Raw genomic sequence first — 11934 nt, 5'->3', positions numbered from 1 at the left:
CATGTGACTACTACTACGTTTAGACTGGAAACAGCTTGGGGACTGTAGTACCCTGAGACATACAGTCTCAGTCACACACGCACACACACACCCTACCTCTGTGACGTGGATGAGTGGGATGGTCGTGAAGTGCTTCTTCATCTCTCCTCGTCCTCAGGGTAAAGGGCCAGAGTGTGTGAAGTCAAAGTTCATTCCTACGAGTTCCAGAAGACGCTCAGTGATCATCAAAGAGCTGGCAGCCTTTTAGAGGAACAGCCACTGCGGGAGGTGTGTGTGTGTGTTTACCTCTGGCTCTGGTGAAAGCCCTTCCTTCCTGTCAGTGGAGATAGAGATGTGCCGTCACAAGGCCCGGCTTGGACTTCCCCACAACACCCTAAAAATACAAAGATACACTCCTACACACACACTTCTATGCCCTTATAAGGCAGTCACCGTCCCCCACCCCCCTGCCTGAGGTCTCTGATTCTTATCCACCTCCCTCCTTTGCCAGCCCGGGCACGCTTCACCACGGCGTTCATTTATTACCTCAGAGGCCAATCAGGAGTCAGCAGCCAGAACAACAGGCTGAGAGGTAGTAGGGATGTCTGACAGGTTAGGAGAGGGAGGGAATACAGGACCTCTGTATACTGCTGTTGGGATAGAGCTGGTAAAGTAGTCTCTCCCCCCCCTCCCTCCCTCCTCCCTCCCTCCCTCCCTCCCCTCACTCACTCACTCACTCACTCACCACTCACCACTCACCACTCACCACCACCACCACCACCACTCACTCACTCACTCACCACTCACCACTCACCACCACTCACCACCACTCACCACTCACTCACTCACTCACTCACTCACTCACTCAGCCAGCCAGCCAGCCAGCCAGCCAGCCAGCCACTCTCTCTCTCTCTCTCTCTCTCTCTCAGCAACTGGGCTCTGCTCCCACTCCCACACATAATCAAATATACTCCCCAACTATAATTCACTAAGGCTAAGCCCATATGTCTCTGAGAACCATTCAGTGTGTCTTTTTCACTCTCTTTCTCTCTCTGTCTCTCTGGGCCCATTAAGAGCTGAGACACACGGGGGAGGTGAACAGAACAGGGCCAGGGGTATTTTTACAGCACTATGCTCAAGAGGAAGTGTAAAGGCATGAAAACCCTACAAATAAAATATTTGGCGCATCGCCCCCTCTGACCCATTAAACATCTACAGAGTCGGGAGGCTTGTCTTCCTGTCCAGGAAATACTACAGACTCATCATATATCATCTCCAGAGGAATACAGAAATGAATACGATATGGACAGAAGGAAGAACAGAAGAGACTAAATGAGGAGTCTGGTAGGAAGGAGAGTATACGGGTAGCAGAAAGGAAAGAGAAAGTAGCAGAAACAGGAAGAGGGAGGGAAAAGAAAATAGGGAGTTTGCTCAGAAGGTATATAATGGAGACAGACAGACAGGTGGTGAGATGAGGGGAGAGGGTACCAGGGGGCAGAGGGGAGAGGGATGAGGGTACCAGGGGGCAGAGGGGAGAGGGTACCAGGGGGCAGAGGGGAGAGGGGTGAGGGTACCAGGGGGCAGAGGGGAGAGGGTACCAGGGGGCAGAGGGGAGAGGGGAGAGGGTACCAGGGGGCAGAGGGGAGAGGGTACCAGGGGGCAGAGGGGAGAGGGTACCAGGGAGCAGAGGGGAGAGGGTACCAGGGGGCAGAGGGAGAGGGATGAGGGTACCAGGGGGCAGAGGGGGAGAGGGATGAGGGTACCAGGGGGCAGAGGGGAGAGGGTACCAGGGGGCAGAGGGGAGAGGGATGAGGGTACCAGGGGGCAGAGGGGAGAGGGTACCAGGGGGCAGAGGGGAGAGGGATGAGGGTACCTGGGGGCAGAGGGTACCAGGGGGCAGAGGGATGAGGGTACCAGGGTGCAGAGGGGAGAGGGTACCAGGGGGCAGAGGGGAGAGGATACCAGGGGGCAGAGGGGAGAGGGATGAGGGTACCAGGGGGCAGAGGGGAGAGGGTACCAGGGGGCAGAGGGGAGAGGGTACCAGGGGGCAGAGGGGAGAGGATACCAGGGGGCAGGAGGGATGAGGGTACCAGGGGGCAGAGGGTACCAGGGGGCAGAGGGGAGAGGGATGAGGGTACCAGGGTGCAGAGGGGAGAGGGTACCAGGGGGCAGAGGGGAGAGGATACCAGGGGGCAGAGGGGAGAGGGATGAGGGTACCAGGGGGCAGAGGGGAGAGGGTACCAGGGGGCAGAGGGGAGAGGATACCAGGGGGCAGAGGGGAGAGGGATGAGGGTACCAGGGGGCAGAGGGGAGAGGGTACCAGGGGGAGAGGGATGAGGGTACCAGGGTGCAGAGGGGAGAGGGATGAGGGTACCAGGGGGCAGAGGGGAGAGGATACCAGGGGGCAGCGGGGAGAGGGATGAGGGTACCAGGGGGCAGAGGGGAGAGGGTACCAGCGGGCAGAGGGGAGAGGGTACCAGGGGGCAGAGGGGAGAGGATACCAGGGGGCAGAGGGGAGAGGGATGAGGGTACCAGGGAGCAGAGGGGAGAGGGTACCAGAGGGGAGAGGGATGAGGGTACCAGGGGGCAGAGGGGAGAGGGTACCAGGGGGCAGAGGGGAGAGGGATGAGGGTACCAGGGAGCAGAGGGGAGAGGGATGAGGGTACCAGGGAGCAGAGGGGAGAGGGATGAGGGTACCAGGGAGCAGAGGGGAGAGGGATGAGGGTACCAGGGGGCAGAGGGGAGAGGGATGAGGGTACCAGGGAGCAGAGGGGAGAGGGATGAGGGTACCAGGGAGCAGAGGGCAGAGGGATGAGGGTACCAGGGAGCAGAGGGGAGAGGGATGAGGGTACCAGGGGGCAGAGGGGAGAGGGTACCAGGGGGCAGAGGGGAGAGGGATGAGGGTACCAGGGAGCAGAGGGGAGAGGGTACCAGGGGGCAGAGGGGAGAGGATACCAGGGGCAAAGGGGAGAGGGATGAGGGTACCAGGGGGCAGAGGAGAGAGGGTACCAGGGGGCAGCGGGGAGAGGGATGAGGGTACCAGGGGGCAGAGGGGAGAGGGTACCAGGGGGCAGAGGGGAGAGGGTACCAGGGGGCAGCGGGGAGAGGGATGAGGGTACCAGGGGGCAGAGGATACCAGGGGGCAGAGGGGAGAGGGATGAGGGTACCAGGGGGCAGAGGGGAGAGGGTACCAGGGGGCAGAGGGGAGATGAATGAGGGTACCAGGGTGCAGAGGGGAGAGGGTACCAGGGGGCAGAGGGGAGAGGATACCAGGGGGCAAAGGGGAGAGGGATGAGGGTACCAGGGGGCAGAGGGGAGAGGGTACCAGGGGGCAGCGGGGAGAGGGATGAGGGTACCAGGGGGCAGAGGGGAGAGGGTACCAGAGGGCAGAGGGGAGAGGGTACCAGGGGGCAGAGGGTACCAGGGGGAAAGGGGAAAGGGATGAGGGTACCAGGGGGCAGAGGGGAGAGGGTACCAGAGGGGAGAGGGTACCAGGGGGCAGAGGGGAGAGGGTACCAGGGGGCAGAGGGGAGAGGGTACCAGGGAGCAGAGGGGAGAGGGTACCAGGGTGCAGAAGGGAGAGGGATGAGGGTACCAGGGGGCAGAGGGGAGAGGGATGAGGGTACCAGGGGGCAGAGGGGAGAGGGTACCAGGGGGCAGAGGGGAGAGGGATGAGGGTACCAGGGGGCAGAGGGGAGAGGGTACCAGGGGGCAGAGGGGAGAGGGATGAGGGTACCAGGGGGCAGAGGGTACCAGGGGGCAGAGGGATGAGGGTACCAGGGTGCAGAGGGGAGAGGGTACCAGGGGGCAGAGGGGAGAGGATACCAGGGGGCAGAGGGGAGAGGGATGAGGGTACCAGGGGGCAGAGGGGAGAGGGTACCAGGGGGCAGAGGGGAGAGGGTACCAGGGGGCAGAGGGGAGAGGGTACCAGGGGGCAGAGGGGAGAGGATACCAGGGGGCAGAGGGGAGAGGGATGAGGGTACCAGGGGGCAGAGGGGAGAGGGTACCAGGGGGCAGAGGGGAGAGGGATGAGGGTACCAGGGGGCAGAGGGTACCAGGGGGCAGAGGGGAGAGGGATGAGGGTACCAGGGTGCAGAGGGGAGAGGGTACCAGGGGGCAGAGGGGAGAGGATACCAGGGGGCAGAGGGGAGAGGGATGAGGGTACCAGGGGGCAGAGGGGAGAGGGTACCAGGGGGCAGAGGGGAGAGGATACCAGGGGGCAGAGGGGAGAGGGATGAGGGTACCAGGGGGCAGAGGGAGAGGGTACCAGGGGGCAGCGGGGAGAGGGATGAGGGTACCAGGGGGCAGAGGGGAGAGGGATGAGGGTACCTGGGGGCAGAGGGGAGAGGGTACCAGGGGGCAGCGGGGAGAGGGATGAGGGTACCAGAGGGGAGAGGGTACCAGGGGGCAGAGGGGAGAGGGTACCAGGGGGCAGAGGGGAGAGGATACCAGGGGGCAGAGGGGAGAGGGATGAGGGTACCAGGGAGCAGAGGGGAGAGGGTACCAGAGGGGAGAGGGATGAGGGTACCAGGGGGCAGAGGGGAGAGGGTACCAGGGGGCAGAGGGAGAGGGATGAGGGTACCAGGGAGCAGAGGGATGAGGGTACCAGGGAGCAGAGGGGAGAGGGATGAGGGTACCAGGGAGCAGAGGGGAGAGGGATGAGGGTACCAGGGGGCAGATGGGAGAGGGATGAGGGTACCAGGGAGCAGAGGGGAGAGGGAAGAGGGTACCAGGGAGCAGAGGGCAGAGGGATGAGGGTACCAGGGAGCAGAGGGGAGAGGGATGAGGGTACCAGGGGGCAGAGGGGAGAGGGTACCAGGGGGCAGAGGGGAGAGGGATGAGGGTACCAGGGAGCAGAGGGGAGAGGGTACCAGGGGGCAGAGGGGAGAGGATACCAGGGGGCAAAGGGGAGAGGGATGAGGGTACCAGGGGGCAGAGGGGAGAGGGTACCAGGGGGCAGCGGGGAGAGGGATGAGGGTACCAGGGGGCAGAGGGGAGAGGGTACCAGGGGGCAGAGGGGAGAGGGTACCAGGGGGCAGCGGGGAGAGGGATGAGGGTACCAGGGGGCAGAGGGGAGAGGATACCAGGGGGCAGAGGGGAGAGGGATGAGGGTACCAGGGGGCAGAGGGGAGATGAATGAGGGTACCAGGGTGCAGAGGGGAGAGGGTACCAGGGGGCAGAGGGGAGAGGATACCAGGGGGCAAAGGGGAGAGGGATGAGGGTACCAGGGGGCAGAGGGGAGAGGGTACCAGGGGGCAGCGGGGAGAGGGATGAGGGTACCAGGGGGCAGAGGGGAGAGGGTACCAGAGGGCAGAGGGGAGAGGGTACCAGGGGGCAGAGGGTACCAGGGGGGAAAGGGATGAGGGTACCAGGGGGCAGAGGGGAGAGGATACCAGGGGGCAGAGGGGAGAGGGATGAGGGTACCAGGGGGCAGAGGGGAGAGGGTACCAGGGGGCAGAGGGGAGAGGATACCAGGGGGCAGAGGGGAGAGGGATGAGGGATGAGGGTACCAGGGGGCAGTGGGGAGAGGGATGAGGGTACCAGAGGGGCCAGGGGGCAGAGGGTACCAGGGGGAGAGGGATGAGGGTACCAGGGGGCAGAGGGGAGAGGGGTACCAGGGTGCAGAGGGGAGAGGGTACCAGGGGGCAGAGGGGAGAGGGATGAGGGTACCAGGGGGCAGAGGGGAGAGGGATGAGGGTACCAGGGGGCAGAGGGGAGAGGGATGAGGGTACCAGGGGGCAGAGGGTACCAGGGGGCAGCGGGGAGAGGGATGAGGGTACCAGGTGGCAGAGGGGAGAGGGATGAGGGTACCTGCGGGCAGAGGGGAGAGGGTACCAGGGGGCAGAGGGGAGAGGGTAGGGGGCAGCGGGGAGAGGGATGAGGGTACCAGGGGGCAGAGGGGAGAGGGATGAGGGTACCAGGGGGGAGAGGGATGAGGGTACCAGGGTGCAGAGGGGAGAGGGATGAGGGTACCAGGGGGCAGAGGGTACCAGGGGGCAGAGGTGAGAAGGTACCAGGGGGCAGAGGGGAGAGGGTACCAGGGGGCAGAGGGGAGAGGGTACCAGGGGGCAGAGGGGAGAGGGATGAGGGTAACAGGGGGCAGAGGGTACCAGGGGGCAGATGGGAGAGGGATGAGGGTACCAGTGGGCAGAGGGGAGAGGGATGAGGGTACCAGGGGGCAGAGGGGAGAGGGATGAGGGTACCAGGGGGCAGAGGGGAGAGGGATGAGGGTACCAGGGGGCAGAGGGGAGAGGGTACCAGGGGGCAGAGGGAGAGGGATGAGGGTACCAGGGGGAGAGGGATGAGGGTACCAGGGGGCAGAGGGGAGAGGGTACCAGGGTGCAGAGAGGGAGAGGGATGAGGGTACCAGGGGGCAGAGGGTACCAGAGGGGAGAGGGTACCAGGGGGGAGAGGGGAGGGCACCAGGGTGCAGAGGGTACCAGGGGGCAGAGGGGAGAGGGTACCAGGGGGCAGGGGAGAGGAATGAGGGTACCAGGGGGCAGAGAGGAGAGGGTACCAGGGGGCAGAGGGGAGAGGGTTCCAGGGGGCAGAGGGGAGAGGGTACCAGGGGGCAAAGGGGAGAGGGATGAGGGTACCAGGGGGCAGAGGGGAGAGGGATGAGGGTACCAGGGGGAGAGGGATGAGGGTACCAGGGTGCAGAGGGGAGAGGGATGAGGGTACCAGGGGGCAGAGGGTACCAGAGGGGAGAGGGTACCAGGGGGCAGAGGGGAGAGGGTACCAGGGGGCAGAGGGGAGAGGGATGAGGGTACCAGGGGGCAGAGGGTACCAGGGGGCAGAGGTGAGAAGGTACCAGGGGGCAGAGGGGAGAGGGTACCAGGGGCAGAGGGGAGATGGATGAGGGTACCGGGGGCAGAGGGGAGAGGGTACCAGGGGGCAGAGAGGAGAGGGATGAGGGTACCAGGGGGAGAGGGATGAGGGTACCAGGGGGCAGAGGGGAGAGGGTACCAGGGTGCAGAGGGGAGAGGGATGAGGGTACCAGGGGGCAGAGGGTACCAGAGGGGAGAGGGTACCAGGGGGCAGAGGGGAGAGGGAATGAGGGCACCAGGGTGCAGAGGGCAGAGGGTACCAGGGGGCAGAGGGGAGAGGGTACCAGGGGGCAGAGGGGAGAGGAATGAGGGTACCAGGGGTCAGAGAGGAGAGGGTACCAGGGGGAGAGGGATGAGGGTACCAGGGGGCAGAGGGAGGGTACCAGGGTGCAGAGAGGGAGAGGGATGAGGGTACCAGGGGGCAGAGGGTACCAGAGGGGAGAGGGTACCAGGGGGCAGAGGGGAGAGGAATGAGGGCACCAGGGTGCAGAGGGCAGAGGGTACCAGGGGGCAGAGGGGAGAGGGTACCAGGGGGCAGAGGGGAGAGGAATGAGGGTACCAGGGGGCAGCGGGGAGAGGGATGAGGGTACCAGGTGGCAGAGGGGAGAGGGATGAGGGTACCTGGGGGCAGAGGGGAGAGGGTACCAGGGGGCAGAGGGGAGAGGGTACCAGGGGGCAGAGGGGAGAGGGATGAGGGTACCAGGGGGCAGAGGGGAGAGGGATGAGGGTACCAGGGGGAGAGGGATGAGGGTACCAGGGTGCAGAGGGGGAGAGGGATGAGGGTACCAGGGGGCAGAGGGTACCAGGGGGCAGAGGTGAGAAGGTACCAGGGGGCAGAGGGGAGAGGGTACCAGGGGGCAGAGGGGAGAGGGTACCAGGGGGCAGAGGGGAGAGGGATGAGGGTAACAGGGGGCAGAGGGTACCAGGGGGCAGATGGGAGAGGGATGAGGGTACCAGTGGGCAGAGGGGAGAGGGATGAGGGTACCAGGGGGCAGAGGGGAGATGGATGAGGGTACCAGGGGGCAGAGGGGGAGAGGGATGAGGGTACCAGGGGGCAGAGGGGAGAGGGTACCAGGGGGCAGAGAGGAGAGGGATGAGGGTACCAGGGGGAGAGGGATGAGGGTACCAGGGGGCAGAGGGGAGAGGGTACCAGGGTGCAGAGAGGGAGAGGGATGAGGGTACCAGGGGGCAGAGGGTACCAGAGGGGAGAGGGTACCAGGGGGGAGAGGAATGAGGGCACCAGGGTGCAGAGGGCAGAGGGTACCAGGGGGCAGAGGGGAGAGGGTACCAGGGGGCAGAGGGGAGAGGAATGAGGGTACCAGGGGGCAGAGAGGAGAGGGTACCAGGGGGCAGAGGGGAGAGGGTTCCAGGGGGCAGAGGGGAGAGGGTACCAGTGGGCAAAGGGGAGAGGGATGAGGGTACCAGGGGGCAGAGGGGAGAGGGATGAGGGTACCAGGGGGAGAGGGATGAGGGTACCAGGGTGCAGAGGGGAGAGGGATGAGGGTACCAGGGGGCAGAGGGTACCAGAGGGGAGAGGGTACCAGGGGGCAGAGGGGAGAGGGTACCAGGGGGCAGAGGGGAGAGGGATGAGGGTACCAGGGGGCAGAGGGTACCAGGGGGCAGAGGTGAGAAGGTACCAGGGGGCAGAGGGGAGAGGGTACCAGGGGGCAGAGGGGAGATGGATGAGGGTACCGGGGGGCAGAGGGGAGAGGGTACCAGGGGGCAGAGAGGAGAGGGATGAGGGTACCAGGGGGGAGAGGGATGAGGGTACCAGGGGGCAGAGGGGAGAGGGTACCAGGGTGCAGAGAGGGAGAGGGATGAGGGTACCAGGGGGCAGAGGGTACCAGAGGGGAGAGGGTACCAGGGGGCAGAGGGGAGAGGAATGAGGGCACCAGGGTGCAGAGGGCAGAGGGTACCAGGGGGCAGAGGGGAGAGGGTACCAGGGGGCAGAGGGGAGAGGAATGAGGGTACCAGGGGTCAGAGAGGAGAGGGTACCAGGGGGGAGAGGGATGAGGGTACCAGGGGGCAGAGGGGAGAGGGTACCAGGGTGCAGAGAGGGAGAGGGATGAGGGTACCAGGGGGCAGAGGGTACCAGAGGGGAGAGGGTACCAGGGGGCAGAGGGGAGGGAATGAGGGCACCAGGGTGCAGAGGGCAGAGGGTACCAGGGGGCAGAGGGGAGAGGGTACCAGGGGGCAGAGGGGAGAGGAATGAGGGTACCAGGGGGCAGAGGGGAGAGGGTACCAGGGGGCAGAGGGGAGAGGGTACCAGGGGGCAGAGGGGAGAGGGATGAGGGTACCAGGGTGCAGAGGGGAGAGGGTACCAGGGGGCAGAGGGGAGAGGGTACCAGGGGGCAGAGGGGAGAGGGTACCAGGGGGCAGAGGGGAGAGGGTACCAGGGGGCAGAGGGGAGAGGGTACCAGGGGGCAGAGGGGAGAGGGTACCAGGGGGCAGAGGGATGCACCTGCTCTAAAATGAGTCCTTAAATTCCCTCTGGTACCCAGCTAGCATCACCACCAACACAGCTGCCACCTCATTATATATACACACACGCACGCACGCACGCACGTGTGTGTTGAGTGTTCACTGACCTTATAATTAGCCACAAGGAAGTATCGCCATGGCAGTACAAGTCCTCTCACTTAAATCAAACGCCATTTTACTCCATTTACACAAATGACTCAGAGACAGTAGCTGAAACACCAGCGACACAGCTCTGATATCCGACACACAGTAAACCCAACCAACTAAACATGGCAGACTTGTGTTCCTTTACAGCAGGTTCCGATAAACCCTAAGCCCTCTATTCTAATCCCTTAGACCTTGAGCACCAGGAGCTTCAACCCACTGAGACAGTGAAGTTGGAAACACATTTAAATGCTCCAGTTAGTTCAAGCACCTTCCAGTCAAGGCGATAAAGCTCAGCCGCAAGGCGCCAAAAGATTACTCAGGATCTTTATGAGATTGTCCCCCGGTCCCCGTCCTGGTGCCTATGTGACTGGCTTCCAAATGAAAGCCGGTCGCATTCTAGTCAGAGGTAGCTGGATATATTGCAACACCTGGAACTGCTGACTTGTGGCAATGTTATTCCACATCAACAAAGAGCTTCTCAATTTACATGCTCAAAAGCAAAGTGCTCATGAATTGTGTTTGATTTAATTATGATATAGCTGAGGTGTGAGTTGAATGCCGACTTTATCGGGGGACACAGTGACCCCAGGTGGATGGATCAGTCATTACAGGTCTTCCTGACAGACAGAAAGTGGAAAGGAGAAAATGATGTGGCCCCTTTCCAATAAATCTTTAAAGGCCCAGTGCAGTCAAAAACGTGACTTTTCTGTGTTTTATATATATTTCCACACCATGAGGTTGGAATAATACTGTGAAATTGTGAAAATTATGATAATTTTAGCTGTTTGAAAAGGCCACCTTAAATTTCAGCCTGTTTTGGTGGGATGCAGTTTTGGTCTGCCTGGTGACATCTCCAGTTGGTAAATTAGTTAATAGACCAATAAGAACAATAGTTCCAAACCTCTCTGCCAATAACAGCTAGTTTAAATTGTTCTCCTCCCAACTCAAACCACTCCTAGAGTGTCCAAGCAAAATTCTAATTTGAGAAATTGTTCTTTGCTAAGAAGCTATTTTTCATGTTTCTGGTCACTGGTTCAGGAATGGCTGAAATTAATTGATCTGAAATGAACCCTCCAACTATCAGTGTTGGGAGATTTAAAAAACCATCGTCCAATCAATTAACAATATAATAATACTTTTCGTAAAAATATGTATCTTACAATCTGTATATACTATGCGATTAGACAGGTTCAGAATGTAAATGTATAATGTATAATCTCTACCCGGCACAGCCAGAAGAGGACTGGCCACCCCACATAGCCTGGTTCCTCTCTAGGTTTCTTCCTAGGTTTTGGCTTTTCTAGGGAGTTTTTCCTAGCCACCGTGCTTCTACACCTGCATTGCTTGCTGTTTGGGGTTTTAGGCTGGGTTTCTGTACAGCACTTTGAGATATCAGCTGATGTACGAAGGGCTATATAAATAAATTTGATTTGATTTGATTTAAATGAAACATCACATCGCATGGAGATCATAAGAGGGCCGTTTATAGAGATGGGGGGGGGGGGGGGCAAAAAGAAGAATAAAAAAACAGTATACAACATGTTTTTTTTAATCTAAGAAAATCAGCTATTTTGGTTTCTTTTTGAAAATTTTAATTGAAAAGAATCACAGTATGGTACTTAATTGTTACCTAGAAATGATGTTATATTGAGATTTAAAAAGAAGGCTGCATTGGACCTTAAACATGCATCCTTCCTTCCTCTCTCCCTTGGAGTAACTACTATAGTAACACATTTGGGATGGTGGATATTTACGAGGGTTTCGCCTATCCAGCCATGTCATTCCATTTCAGTGACGGGCATTTAAAATGGATTCAAACAGCCATATAAAGGGATAGAGAGACTGACCTCATCCTCTGCCTCCTCACTGACCCCACGGCCAAATAGCGTTGACAGCGGAAACCTTCTCATCTAACAGCCAAGACCACTGGAAGCAAAGGCAGGGTTAGAATACCGGTAAACCCTGAGTAACCTGAAAATATCAAAGTCCTTACTATGGTACTATGGTACAGACTACAGTAGAATAGCTATTATGATGCCTACAAGTAGATAAACTCTGCAATTTTTCCAGTGCAGAAAAATATCTACTTAAACGCCATATGAAGAGATTCACTAGGAATACAGTATACAGTATTTATTTTCTGCACCACCAAAGATAGTCAAACTATGGTCTTAACTAGACATTGACATTAGAAAAGTGTCTGCCAACTCACAGATTGGTAGTGGAGTCAACTCACCTCTCATTGCACAGCAGTCCCCGAGAGGACAGAGGGACTGGAGCTGGGAGTGTCTGTCTGCCTGTGTGAATGTGACAACACCCTGCCCACAATATCACCCAGATATGATGGTCATCTGATCAGACGTGCTCCTAGTACCCCCATGTGAAATACTGCAGCCTTTTCTCAGCTCAGCAATATCCTGCTGTCTGCAACACACACACACATCAGACCATCTAACACCCTCAGAGAAACATTGCCTCATAATCTGCCCCTCAACAATGG

At 59.8% G+C, this 11934-nt stretch overlaps 1 protein-coding gene across 2 annotated transcripts in view; it reads right to left on the bottom strand.

Annotated features, from left to right (window-relative positions):
• Window positions 1-11872, bottom strand: part of LOC135514978 (transmembrane and coiled-coil domain protein 3-like) — a 53136-nt gene extending 41264 nt beyond the window's left edge. The window contains exons 1-2 of one of the 2 annotated variants that reach the window (XM_064938748.1): window positions 11671-11872; window positions 11282-11360 (exon numbers count right to left, since the gene is read on the bottom strand). In XM_064938748.1, the coding sequence (XP_064794820.1) occupies window positions 11282-11344 (63 nt within the window). In that variant the 5' untranslated portion in view covers window positions 11345-11360; window positions 11671-11872. Of the gene's footprint in view, window positions 1-96; window positions 195-285; window positions 423-11281; window positions 11361-11670 lie in introns of those variants that run through there. The other variant, XM_064938749.1, reaches the window with a different exon arrangement.
• Between the last annotated feature and the right edge of the window lie 62 nt (window positions 11873-11934).

Source organism: Oncorhynchus masou, chromosome 26 (assembly GCF_036934945.1).
Source record: "Oncorhynchus masou masou isolate Uvic2021 chromosome 26, UVic_Omas_1.1, whole genome shotgun sequence".
Taxonomy (NCBI): domain Eukaryota; kingdom Metazoa; phylum Chordata; class Actinopteri; order Salmoniformes; family Salmonidae; genus Oncorhynchus; species Oncorhynchus masou.
The sequence above is the reverse complement of the archived record's forward strand: the minus strand, read 5'-3'. Positions and strand labels throughout refer to the sequence as shown.